This window comes from Amblyomma americanum, chromosome 5, assembly GCF_052857255.1.
Source record: "Amblyomma americanum isolate KBUSLIRL-KWMA chromosome 5, ASM5285725v1, whole genome shotgun sequence".
Lineage (NCBI taxonomy): Eukaryota > Metazoa > Arthropoda > Arachnida > Ixodida > Ixodidae > Amblyomma > Amblyomma americanum.
Genome location: NC_135501.1, coordinates 17,638,378 through 17,652,505, shown reverse-complemented (window position 1 = coordinate 17,652,505; position 14,128 = coordinate 17,638,378). Strand labels below are relative to the sequence as shown.

General features: G+C 46.2%; 1 protein-coding gene across 2 annotated transcripts in view; it reads left to right on the top strand.

Moving 5' to 3' along the window:
* Nucleotides 1-14,128, top strand: part of LOC144132308 (glucoside xylosyltransferase 1-like) — an 84,140-nt gene that overhangs the window by 57,370 nt on the left and 12,642 nt on the right. For both annotated transcript variants that reach the window (XM_077664621.1, XM_077664622.1), the window contains 4 exons: nucleotides 621-768; nucleotides 3,963-4,094; nucleotides 8,508-8,700; nucleotides 9,725-10,038. In XM_077664621.1, coding sequence (XP_077520747.1) covers nucleotides 621-768; nucleotides 3,963-4,094; nucleotides 8,508-8,700; nucleotides 9,725-10,038 — 787 coding nt within the window. The remainder of the gene's footprint in view (nucleotides 1-620; nucleotides 769-3,962; nucleotides 4,095-8,507; nucleotides 8,701-9,724; nucleotides 10,039-14,128) is intronic.

Sequence of the window (14,128 nt, the reverse complement as noted above, 5' to 3'; positions counted from 1 at the left end):
GCACAAGAGAACGGGCTGCCCTCTTTCTAGCGGATTCGCAGGAAGCTGCCTCCGAGAAGTATTCAGCGTTTCCGTTTTAAGCCTAAATGAATTTAAAAGAGATTAAAGCAGTGCTTTTGGATGATCTTAGTGAAAAACAGCGCACAAGCAAACACAGACAGAAAGAAGGGGACAAGCGCTGAACTAGCAACTGAGGTTTTATTGAGAAGCATGGCGAAATATATACAGTACAGCATACAGCATTCAAAAAAACATAAACAGCACATAAAAGGCGGATAAGAAGCCAGCATCCAAACTCATCGCTTAACGTCGCATATCCAAGAATTCCATCTCTTTTGTTGAAAGAAGGATAGACGGGGTGCTGACACATGAGTCCTCCGCTTTTGCTATCGCCCTAGCCTCGATAATTTCCCTTCTTATTGTGCACTTGTTTCGTGCCAGGATTTTGCAGCCGTGAAGGTCGGGTATGCAGGCAGGTTTATGATTGCAACGGTGACAGTGCTTAGCCAGAAAACCTGATGAAGCAATGGATCTTACATTGTTTTTATGCTCCAGTAATCTTTCGTTAAGACACCGACCGGTCTGACTCTCCCCAAATCTCTTCTTTTTACTTACCGCAGCCAGAAGATGACACTGGTCTTCGTAATATGCGAAGACCACTTCACCCTCGGCCTGGTTGCCATCAAGTCTGCGGTGGCCTACTCTACTACAAAGCTGCACTTGGTCGTCATCGCTGACGATCACAACTTGAAGAAGATGCGGAAGGAGGTGAGCAAAGATGGTGGCTTCGACAGTCAGCGCTGTAAACTTAAGCGATGATTTTCCTTGTTCTTGCTACCCTGTCCTTGATGCGATCAAACTGCCCTAAGACGCAAGTGAAGGAAAGGCAGCGCATATCCGCCGCATAATGGGGCATGATGTGAAGACTTCGTGCTTTCCCACATGAGTATACTGTATATTTCACTCCTGAATGCCAGAATGAACTTGTAATATTTTGGGATTGCCTTTGTCTGCGTTTACGTTATGAGTTTTATTTGTTTCACATCCAGCGTACTGCAATTTCGAATGCTGTTAAAATTAACTCTTATGCAAATGGAAACGCTGCATTCTATTTAAAAATGTTGAATTTTGCAGACGCAGAACTACGATATCAAATTACACGTAGTTAGCTCCGACTGAGCATAGGCTCTCAACAGCTTTTCCTTCCGGCTCTTTGCTCTATTAACTCCTGCGAAAACTCTAACCATCGCTTAGTAACGTGTTCGCAAATAAGGTTCCCTGCTTTCTTGGTAAACATCGCTGCAAGTTCCCTCCAAGGTGAATTGCAAACATCGTTTTATGTATATTCGATGAAACATAAGGTTTTACCGGAGCTTGTCTTGTCGACTAGTTAATTCATGTGAGAAGAGCTTCCATACAAAATTCGAAACATCTTTACTTTTTTAACAAAACCATTAATGGGCGTTCTTTTTCATTTTTTGACATGTCCGTTCGATTGCGGAAGAAGCAAGGATGTGATTTCAGATCAGATTTGACGTCTGCATCACTTTTTGGCGCCGCCGTGGGTAAAACGCAGTCCAGCCAGCTTTTCCTTGCTTGCAGTTCAGCGTCAAATGCAGAGAACCACATTACGTCAACACGATGGCAAGACGGGCGAGTTGGTGATTACGTCAGCTTTAGGCGGCCATCTGGCTTTCAAATAGCGCTTAAGCTCGGGCGATTATTATTGCGGTTCCTATTAATGCGAAAGAAGTGGCGTGTACAGGACCTGTCAGCGGAGCGCGTCGGCAGAGAGTGTCATCAGAGCGTGTCAGCTCACGTGACTTCATTCGAAAGATAAAATTCGCCGGCATTGCGGTTCGAACCCAGGCCCTATGTGTGCCAGGACAAACAGCGCACACGCCATGAAGGGCCGTTGATTCAAGAGTGTTAGAGGGGCACGAAGGGTACGCGTTGTGGTGTGTACGACGGTAAAGTGTATTGGGCATATGTACTGATATAGCAGAGCGGACGCTTGGGCTAGTTGGTGAACGATCATGATGGAAAACAGCGCAAAAAAGAACAAAACACAAAGGAAAGAGGGTAGGCACCACAAGTGCTGGCCTCCGAAGCGTGGCCACCACCCAACTTAGCGCTTGTGGGGTCTCTCGTCTTGTCTTTGTGTTTCGTTCTTTTTTACGCTGTTTTTTTGCGCTGTTTTCCATCAGGATGCGTACTGATGTTACACAACGATGACTCGCAAAAAAAGTTTCTGACATCATCCGAGGGTAACGAAATAGGTCTCACGTGAGAGCAATCATTTGAAAGAAGTTGCTGACGTAATCAAAGGGTCATGTGATCAGTGTCACATGACAACGATAACTTTTTTAAAAAGTTGCTGATGTTAAAATGCAAATGCTTTCGCCTTTCGCCAATGCGCTCATGGTTTATGGGGGTTTAACGTCCCAAAGTGACTCGGGCTATGAGAGACGCCGTAGTAAAGGGCTCCCGAAATTTTGACCGCCTAGGGTTGTTTAACGTACACGGGCATCGCACAGTACACGGGCCTCTCGAATTTCCCCTCCATCGAAATTCGACTGCCGCGGCCGGGATCAAACCCGCTTCTTTCGGATCAGCAGCCTGGAGCCATAACCACTGCGGCGGTCCATTTCTCAAATGCAGGTGACTGCAGTGCTCTACAGTTTTTAGCAGGAGAGCGCGCTGCATTCTCTTACCTGCAGTGTATTTAGGACGATCCTCAGGATCGAACAGGTAGCGACTGAACAACACTGACTATATCGGTGCAGCACACCGTGCACAAATTAAGTTGAGGATACAGAGTAAAGTTTTCTCCCTTGTAATCTCCCTAATAATTTACCGATCAAACGTTTCGCTTCTAAATTATGTAGCCTGGTACAAACAAACCTGTTAATCCCTCCTTGATATCCTGCACAGCCCATGAACACAAATTCGGCGCCAGCATACGCTGTTCGCGGGAGGATATAATATGCTAGGGATGTTTCGCATCAAAGCCGCAGGGCACGGTGCTTTGAAACTCGACAGCGCTTATAAAATGGGCCTCCTGGTTGCAAGAATCGGCACTCAGAAGAATTTTATGGTAATAAAATGAAGAATCGGTCGGTTTCTGCGACCTTATTAGGAGCGAAGCGAGCTGACAAGTCGACCAGGCGAGCAGCGCGGCAACATAACGCTGTTGCTTTAGCGTTGTTAGGCTGTCACCTCCTCGAAAGTGACTTAACTTTGAGACTGAAAAATCTCAGTATTGATTACTAAGGCTTGAAAGAAATTTAGCGTACTTTGTTGACGCCGGTGTCAGGGGCCCTGACCGGGAGGCAAGCTTGGCGAAAAATCGAGAGCTGTCTCTCGGTCGTCATGACGTTCACGCTGTCCGCACTCATAGTGCCTTCCGATGGTACTAAGTGACCATTCTGGCGCTGCGGACACATATGGCCGGTCCGTTGGTTCGGACATAGGTAAAGCCGCTCACCACGTGGGGTGGCATCGCGCTTCACGAATCAGAATCGCTTTATTTTAAACGATTAATCAGTGTGTACACATATTTGGTAAATACAGGAGGACGCAGCGGTCTTTCATCGACCATGCGTCTGGGGTTCGCGTTTTCTGCATTGCGTGCGCTTAGGTCAGGTGGACGGCGCCCTATCAGTGCACAACGCGTTTTGCTCTCCTTCATGGGGGTGACTCCAATCACAGAAGGCGCCTGCAGAGATGTTGTTTAGGCAGATTAAATACACTACTTGCGCAGCTATAATGTTACATCTTTGTTGCCCCTTGTGAGCGAAATTGAGTCCGTCAATCTATTTTTTTCCGTTGTTGAACATGTCGTGACTATAATCTAGGTGAAGCTTTCTCTTTTTCTCTGCATTTGCTAGAAGCTTAATCAGCCTGCCTCGCCACCTAATGTTTCTGACCTTTAAGCCTTTCCTTCCCTTCTGCGCTTCAAGTACGCGTCGTGGCCGGCGTCCATCAGGAAGCGAGTCACCTGCGCTGTACGGCCTGTGTGGTTTCCGAAGGATGATTACTACACGTGGTGGGCCATGTTCAGGCCATGCACTACACAGCGGCTCTTCCTGCCGGTAGGTGCGCCCCTTGGGGGTGTGTTGCTTACTAATATAGAATACGTTGTATGCCTGGATCTCAGATATATTTTTCTGTTCGTCACGAATATCCTCGGTGTTGTAAACGTGGTGACGACTCTGTAAAATTACGAGTAATGAAATTTGATCCAGATTTCATGTCTAACATTCACGGACAAAAGTTTTGTAAATTAGAAGATTCCATGATACATTTATGGAAATATCGAAGCTAATAGTCGACTCTTTTTTTGTTATTTTCTATCAATCTATTTTTTATTTCAGATAATCTCGCGGCTCAAGGGCGTTATAGAGTGGAGTGGTACACTCATTTAAATAAATTTGTTGCAAGAGGGCGCAACGCACCCAGTAAAAGAAAATTGCTGAACAAATACATTATTTAATACCCGGAACATGGAACGAGTTCAAAACGATGCAAATACCAAGAAACTCTAAATCGCACAAAAAAAGCGATAGAAATAAAAAAAATTGCAAAACGCCATTATTAGTACAATATTAAAACAACAAAACAGGGTAAGAATGATCGAAAAAAATATAAGAATGCGTATGATTACGAGGAAAAAGGAAAGGGAACCAAAGCTATGGTCAGCAATAATGTGTTGATAATTTATACTTAAGTTCATCAAAGTCAATCGTAAGTGGAATATCCCGTGGTAGGTGGTTTCAGTCCAACGATGTTTTTGGAATGAATGAATTCGTGCAGGATGTTATACGGCACTGTGGAACACCAACTTTGCATGGATGATCAAAGTGGGATGAAACATATGTTGGCAGCGTGAGTAATGAATCTTTGAGGGTGGAATTCATGTGATAACTAAGAAAGAAACAGACACAGGCGTGATATTTTCCTGCGCAGTAAGAGAGGGGTTAGTGACAAAGTGTTTTTTATTTCTGTGACGCTGGACAAACGATCATAGTTACGGAAGATGAAACGTGCTGCTCTGTTCTGTACGGCTTCGAGGGTGTCGATAAGAGAGTGTAAGGGTCCCATATTTATTTAGCATATATAAAATGGAGTGGACAAGCGATTTATACAGAACAAGTTTAACAGGTGTCGGGGCTAAGGAAAAATTTCGTTTCAGATATCCGAGCATGCGGTTAGCGGATGCGATGATAGAAGTGCTATGTGCCTTCCAAGTTAGGTTTGACGTTATAATGGTGCCGAGGTATTTGTAAGATATTACCGGTGTTAGGAGGGAAGAACAAATAGTGTAGGGAGCGGGGCACGGATTGAAGCGACACGAAAAGCGCATTACTTTGCATTTAATCTCGTTAAGTGTCATTTTCCATTTTAATTTCCCGGTTAACCACACAGCCATCAGCAAAAAGTCGCACCGTGGATGTTACGTTGTTAGGCAAGTCATTGATGTATACCAGAAACAGCAAGGGACCGATAACAGAACCTTGTAGAACGCCGGAGGTCACAGGGACCGATGATGAGATAATGCGGTTAGCCTGCACGTACTGGAACCTGTTAGACAAAAAAACATTCAGTCCATCGTAGTACATTTTGGTCGATGTTAAGTTTGCTTAATTTGTGAATAAGGAAGCTGTGAGAGGCTTTGTCAAATGCTTTTCAAAAAATCTAAATAGATACAGTCAACCTCACTGCCACGATCAAGCATGAAGTTAATATCCCTTGTAAAATTTATTATCTGTGTTTCAAAAGAAAAAGTGCTTTCTAAAATCATGCTTTTCACGAGTGAAAAAGGATGATGACTCAAGAAAGTTCGCTAGAGATGACAAGATGACGTGTTCCATTATCTTGCAAGGAATACTGGTGATACTGGCCGATATTTGAAGGATAGGTGCTTGTCGCCTGATTTATGGAGTGGAACCGCTTTAGCCAATTTTCAGTCATCTGGGAGGTCACAAGTTTGAGGGGATTGCTCAAATATTTTCGATAGTATGAAGGAAGAATACACTTTAGTGTCTTTCCTGATTTTAGTGCTGATGTTATCGGGACGACAAGAAGACGATAACTTTAAACTATCTCTTATACTTCATAATGCCTTCGAAGACAAAACGAATGGGATCCGTTGAAAATATGATATCGGGAGTATAGTGTGATAGTGATGCTCTAAGAGAGACAAAATATTCATTAGCAAAAGTCTCATTAAGTGAATTGGCACTGTCACTGTTCGGGAATGGGATTTGATTGAGAATCCAAGAGAGAGATTGCTGGCTGATCTGTCCCATTGACAACGTTCCAGAATTTTTTAGTATCAGTTAGAAGAAATGGTAGCAGTGTGACATTAAAGAACTGCTGTTTAGTATCTTTTAACGATTCTTTATAAGTGCTAACCGCGGCTCTTGGAGCTGATCAATGCTCTGATTTTCCCGACGACTTCGCCATGGCATATAAGCGCCTTTTTCTGTTCCCAAAGTGTTTTAAGGAATGAGTGAACCTTGGGGGCCTACGATTAGTCGTTATGATTTTATGAGGGACGTGCAATTAGATTAATTTACGGAGTTTTTTTAAACATGCACCGGTTCTCGTTAACAGATTGTTCGGCGCATGTCAGGACGAAATCGTCGAGAGCGAGCCGGAGGCCATCATTATTTGAAGAAATATTTGCTTTAGCGTAATGGTAAATGGTTTTTGTTTTATTTGGCGTTTTATTCGACGGTAAATTCAATGTGATGTGCAGTAAACAATGATCACTTAAGCCTGGCAAGAGTTTTGCATCGAAAACGAAATCTGGGGCGCTCGTTAGCAAAATGTCTAATACGTTAGAAGTGGTAGCTGTCATCCTTGTCGGCTGGGTAACCATTTGTGTTAGCGAGAAGGAGAAGCAGAAGGCTGAAAAACTTGCCGAATCAGAAGGTCCGTCGCAACGGCTGGTACGCGCGTTTGTTCTGGCGCAGTCAGGTCTGTTTTTTTAGAGTAGTTATAACAACTCAAGCCAACGTCTTTTGCATCAGGAGAGCGGCGGGGGAGGGGGAGAGGGGCGGCTTAAAGCAAATGAAAGACGTAGAAACCCAGAAAACAACAAACTTCCTGAGGATGTCCTCAAATAGTCAGAACGTCCTCATACCTAACAGGACATTATGAGTACTTTTTGAGAGCATCGACAGCTTAATGTCCTCAGTTTGTACTGTGCAGGACGTCTCGAGGATGAAGGTTCCCAAAATGTCCTACAATCGCCCTATCGCTGGAAAATATTGTGGAATTGAATTGCGATCAAACCAACTGTCTTACTCGCACTCGACTCTCATTGTATAAAACTCCACGTTTATTAAACGATTTCTGTGTACAATAGCGAGATAATGAAGGAATGCGTTGTGACACCAAAACATTGTATCCGGGGAGGAGATATCTTAAGATGTTGGTGCTTTTAAACTTGGTCTTACGTGCCGCTTGCTTCTCGTGGGGTTGTACTGCATAGATTTTGAGGCCACTTGCCTTTTGCATTCAGCCAGCAGAATTCAAATCCAGATAGCGCTATAGCTCCCTAAGGCACTGGGCATGAAAAACCTGCGCTGCGCCTCTCCTTCTTGCTTATTCTGGTTATCTTCTATTACATTTGTTTGAACGCGGCACTAAAATGAAAATAATGCTCTTGATACAAGCCCTCAAGCAGTGCTCAAAACGTCCCCAAACATGATGCTGAAGAGACCCTGAGTATGCCAACGGACGGACAGATTGGTTGGGGTTGGACCGCTTGAGGACCAGTCAGGGACAACCTGAGGACGTCTAAACATTCTGATGTGGGAATCCTGAGGACATGCTCAGGACGTCTTTGCGTTGTCTTAGAACTGTCCAGCACTCGCTGGACACCTGCGCAGTGAAGGAAGGAAGGAAGGAACTAGGGAGCCAAAGGAAGCCAAAGAGCTGCCGTAGTGGAGAGCTACGAATATATTGTAACCATCTGGGTTGTAGTTCTGAACACCATAAGCCGTGAGGGGAAACATGAAACACATGAAAAAGAGAAAAGAAAAAGAAGTCAGGAGTGAAAGCTGTGAGCGTGAAATGCACATGCACGTAGGTAAGAGGCACGTAAACTGAATAATGGCAAATTTTCTGTAAAATTGTTTTCTTTCTATAGACGAACTTCACTTATTTGAAATTTCATATTAAATAAAAGAGGTGTCGCTCACAACATTTTTGAGGGCTTTCCAGCGGCAGAAGGGGTAAGCTGGTGCAAGAAAATTTGAAATCACGAACAGCCAGAAAGAGCATGGTGCGGTAAGGCATACACCTTCAGTCATCTCTTCAAGCCGATTACGTTGTTTGGTCCTTCTGTTCCGAGGCGCTTGTGTTTCTCAAGTGTATCGTTTATAAACTAAATCATTGCATCCGAAACCACAAACTATTCGGACTTACCGAATCGGCGCATTCAGAATGAAAAAAAAAATGAATAAAAGCACTCTTGCGAACCCGTCTTCCCGCAGAGTATGCTTCCGGACGTGGACGCTGTGCTGTACGCGGACACCGACGTGGTGTTCATCCACCCGGTGGAGGACTTCTGGCGCATGTTCTACGCCATGAACGAGTGGCAGATGGCTGGCATGGCGCCGGAAACCGAGAGCTTCACCGAAAACTACTACCTCAACAAGGCGCTCCATCCGTTCGTCAGACCCTTCGGTAAGACGGGAATTACTTCAGAACGCTGCTTTGTAGTAAATGCAGCAGCAAAACCAGGAAATAAAAATCCAGATAAGACTTTTCCGCCTCGCATTAATCGCGAAATTAGACGGTTTTGGGAGGGTACATTTGCCGTGCGTCAAAGTCACCCAGTCCTACATTGCCAATAGCCCGACAGGTGTCAGCAGCGGGTCCGCGTAGTAACGTGGTGCAGCTGCTGACATCTGTCGCGCTGTTGACAATGCAACTGGGCGGCACGTTTCCCGCCACTAACCTTGCCAATCAGCAGTCGGAGAACCGCCAAAGTGACGCGTAGCGTTTAACTCTGCCAGTATGTCAACCAGCAACGTGCTCAAGCACTTTGCCGCCCTGCTTGGTGCTTTCCTTTCTCAGCGCAAAATGATCTTGTTTATACTTATTTTCGGTAATGCTGGGCATTTTAGTCCGCATATGCATCCTTCTATAAGATCACACGCCGGAAGTTCAGAAAACCTGACGATTTGGGAAGTTCGCATGTATGTTCTGCATGAGATATATGTGTACGTGTGGGTTTTTTCTTTATTGATGTTAAACGCATGGAAACGCTTACGCTGTTTGAAGTAACCGTGGGGACACCCCAACCATGGGGCTGTACGCGCGCTCGAGACATGCGGCGCAACATTGTCTCGCTCAAGATGTCTCGCTGAAGCATCCGCGTACTCGGGTCTTTTTGACGATTTAGCAGTGCAGAGGGGTAGGCGAAGTGGGCGATCGCCCGTCATTAACAGGATATTTCGCAGGACTGCACGGATTGCATTTTTTGGTGAGCAAAGCTGAAAAATGAATGGCGCAGATAAAACTGTTCCGTTTTATATCTATCTCCCTCACCTTTTATTCACAATTCTCCATGAGTTCCTCCAAGTTTTACCAAGTTGACTACAGAAGTATTCTGCTGTTTGCTGATATACAAAGCTGTTCCTTTTGTAGAGAAAGGAGGCAGTTGAAAACAAAGGTACTGAAGCTCTATCTCTCTCTTCCGGCTCAGCTTTGAACGCGGGCCTGCTGCTGATGAATCTGACCCGGATGCGAGCCTTCGGCATGGAGGGCCGGGTGCTGAAGTTGAGAAAGGAGTTCCAGGGCCGCATTCCGTGGGCGGACCAGGACCTGCTGAACATCGTGTTCGCGCGCTACCCGCAGGGCATTTTCACCTTCACCTGTCGCTGGAACTTCCGCTTCGAGCACTGCCTCGGCAGTGCCATCTGCACCGACGGCCCCGTGGCAGTGATGCACGGTGCGCGCAGGCAGGTCCTGGACAGGCTCGAGCCGGCTTACATGGCGCTGCACGAAGCTATGCTCCAGGTAAGGGCTTGCGGCAGTGCAGTTTAGCGATAAGCCGTGGTCGCGAGTCCTTGTGGCCAACTCTAATGGGACTGCATCATCACACTGCAAGCTGTTGCTTTGCTTCATGCAGATGAGGCGTTTTTATTACGGTAGCGCTTTTGCTCTGTCTCACCTTGGGCACTCTTTGCACTTGTAAGCTCCGAGTGCAGCTTGGGCGTAAGTTGTCTGAGTCCGCTCTTTCAACGAAGGTTTCACTCCCCTGAATCGACTCATGTTGCCCGCGCGATGGTGACAGAGGACACCTTACTTGTCGTGGTGATAAAATAGTTATCACGATCCGAAAATGTTGCACATGCGACGTAGAAATATAAAAGTATTTGCATTGCTAGTCCATAAAGGTATAAAATTGCGCTACTGAATGTTCGGTGATTATTTATACGCGTTCCAAATGCTTAAACAGATACTGAAGAAAAAGTTAAGGTAGCCTATATTCATTGCTTAACTCTTCCTTTTGCCTCAGCATCTTCAGCCTGACTACGCTGATTATCTCCAATATATCCCATATATCTCCAATTAACCCTCTCCTGTACCAGCCGTGGTCCCCTATCCCCTTAAACGTCTTAATCTCATTCCCCACCTAGCTTTCTGCCTCCCCCTCTACTCTGTTTTAAAGCAGATAAGAACGCAAGGAATAAAAAAGGCATCACCACCCTCGGCTGTTTTCAGAACTAGACTGTGGTGGCGTTAGTGCCTTTTGAAGCGAATGCTTCACTACGCTAGGTTTCCAAGAGGGCAGCGCCAGTGAAATCACGTGTCAGGTGTCACGTGGTGCCACGTGGCAGGTAATGTGACCAAATGACATCATCACAATCTGCCCACCGTGGCAGGTGGCAACTGCCCCATCGGGAATCGGGCATTTCATCGACGTTTTGCCTACAATCCGTTCGGCAGTGTGTTTGTGTGGCGTTCGTGCACGCAGCGATGCAAAGGAAGCTTTCGTTTCTCTTCAGGGTTAGCCAAAGCTTAAACTACAGCAAATTTTTGTTCCGACTTCCGAGGCTGAACTTTTACGTCGCGCCGCAGCATCTGAGGCATACAGTCTTTCGAGGCAGCATGGGGCAGAAAACCGTTTACTGACAACAGGCCAGCGCTTTTAAACGGTGGCCAGGGGGCGGGGGACGAGGGGGGGGGGGGGAGAGGGAGCGAAGCGGTAGCGCTTGCGATGTTCGGAGGTGCGATCGCCCGTGCTGAGCTGCACGCACCTACCACAGGATGATCTGGTGAGATGCTGATACAGCACTTCCTTCCCCCTATAACTACAACCTGCCGGGACGCTTCCGGGTGCGGCATGAGCGTCTGGGTATAGAATTGATTCTTGGTTCTCTATTGGTGCTCTGTAGCCGCCCTTTACTTCCCCACTACCCGAGGGCTGACTGGCTGGAGCTGCTTGGTCGTTTAAGTGCGTTCCGCAGAGTGAGGAGGGCCCTTCCTTTGTGGCTTGCTCAGCAGTAAACTGTATTCCGCCGACTTCCTTCTTGACCGCAGTCGGCGATCCTTGTGGGCGCACTTGATCCACACGCCGCGTATCAATCCTCACCAAACGTCGACCCTTGACTTCCGTGACGGTCCCGGGTAGCCACCGTTCACCAGGATGGTTATAATGTCGAGCCCACACGTGCATTCCTGACGCGAAAGGTTGCTTTTAAGAAATCGGCACCATGGTCGCGGCTGTACTCTCCTCTCCGTCCATCTGTGGGAAGTAGGCACTCAGGCGAGTTCGTGGCTGAAACCCCAGCGGTTTTTCTGCAGGTTAGTTCTCCTCCCTGGACCATGTGTACCTGTGACGTAAGAAAAATTTGGCAAGACAACTTTGCAAAGTTCCTTCCTGTGTTTTCTTCAAGCCCTGATGCAGATTGCTTGTCACTGGCCAAAGTCAAAAGATGAAAAGACGTTTCGGGAACACTACGGCTCCCTTGTTCACTATGAAGCAATCGGCGCACGGATCCGTTCTTTTGTAGCACCCAGTAGCGTTTTTAATGATTTAGCATATATAGGATGTAGAGTTCCGTCGTTCCAGTTTAATGTTTTAGACGATGTCTGTATGATAAGGGACTCAAGATTCTGCCGTGCTGATGTGTTCTTTTCTGCTGTCAATATCTTTACTTGATCCCAGTTAATCTCGTGGCCGGATTCTTGCACGTGCTCGGCGATGGCGTTAGATGCTGCTTTCTGGTTTCGTACGTCGTTCTGGTGCTCTCTCAGGCATCTCCTGAAGTCCTTTGTTTCACCGATATATATTGATGAGCAATCGGCGCAGTCAATCTCATACACAACACCTGGAAATCTTTCACGGGGGAGCTTGTCCTTCACATTCACCAGTTCTGTTCAAATCCTTTTCTTTATTCAGCATTTTTTCCATAATAAGCCAGGAAAAAACACTGGGACAGGAACAAAAAGCTACTATCCTAGTAGCTTGACGGGGTTCCTGCCCCTGTCTTGGCATGGGTAGCAGACAACAGGCACTTGTGTACAAAACTTAAATAACGCCATAATCATACACGCTCTCAAACACAGCATCGCATAAGTCATTTACAGGTCAGATTAGCAACAACAATAAGACAGAAAACATAAAAAGGATAGAACATTCAAATGCACATTTGTGTCAAATACAGTCTTTGCCACTCCGGAATCATAAAAAAAATAGCAGAGTTACATGCTTTGTGATATGAGGTATTCTTTCCATTTTTTCTTTGAGATGTTACATATGTCAATATTATTTGCTTCCAATAGATTAAGGTACTTCGGTATGTGGTACTGTTGTCTGTGTAGGCCATAATTTGTGCGTGAAAAAGGAATTGGCCAGAATTCTCTTTTTCTAATGGGAGAGGGTGCTTCTGGATTTTTCCTGAGATTACAAAGCTTTATAAAAGTGACGCTGTCATCTTGTATGGCTTCTTTGTATTTCATAATGAGGTTAAATTGGTGGACATGCTGTAAAGGAAACACATTAAAGGAGGAAAATAGTACTTGTGTATGGGCATCATAGGGAGCATTTGCTACGTGAGCATTCGCACCTTGCTAGCGGGGACGTGCGCGATGTGGACGCCATGCTTGCGGAAAATACGTGCAAGCGCTTCGCTAATTCCCGCTACGTATGGGACAGCAGCTCGTTTTTCTTTTGGCTTTTCTGTGCTCTCGCGTTCTTCGGAGGCAGGCTGATTCGCTGGCATACTTCTTTCGGTGTTCCTGATGAAGGAAAGAGGGTAGCAGTTTCTTCGAAGTATCAGACTCTATTCTTTTCATTTCGCTCTTTAGATTGGCATCTTGACTGCAGACCTGTCTGGCACGGTTGATCAGGGAGACAACCACAGACCGTTTGTGAGCGACTGGGTGCACAGAACTGAAATGTAAATATCTTCCAGTGTGCGTAGGTTTGCGGTAAACATTACATAAAAGGCCAGTCGGAGTACGGGTTACCGTGGTGTCCAGGAATGGGAGGCAGCCGTCGGTTTCTTCCTCAAAAGTGAACTTGATTGAGGGTTCAATGGAGTTCAGGTGGTCCAGAAAAAGGGCCATGTGCTTGCGCTCTAGGACACAGAAACAGGCGTCCACATACCTTACAAATATGTTTGGTCGCGGCTGGAAAGTGGTTAGAGCTTTGCTTTCGATGACTTCCATAGTGATGTTCGCCGCTGTCACCGAGATTGCTGCTCCCATTGCTGTGCCGAATGTCTGGTGGTAAAAGGTGGCATTATAAGTAAAATATGTGTTAGCGAGACAGAAGCGCAATAGCTCGCAAAGCTCTGCTGCGTCGAAAGGGGTACGATCCTGCCATGAGCCCTCATCTTCGAGAAGTTGCCTGCAAGCTTCAACAGCCAGATTGACAGGTACGCTGGTGAACAGTGAGCAGACGTCGAAAGACACGAGCATGTCGTTGTCTTCGGGGACAATGGCTTCTACCTTGTCGATGAAATCGGACGAGTTCTTGACGTTCGTTTCTGTCTTTCCAACCAGTGGAGCCAAAACACCGTGAACGTACTGCGACAGAGAGTGCACAGGAGACCTCCTGAAGTCTACTATTGGGCGTACAGGGGTGCCTTCTTTATGA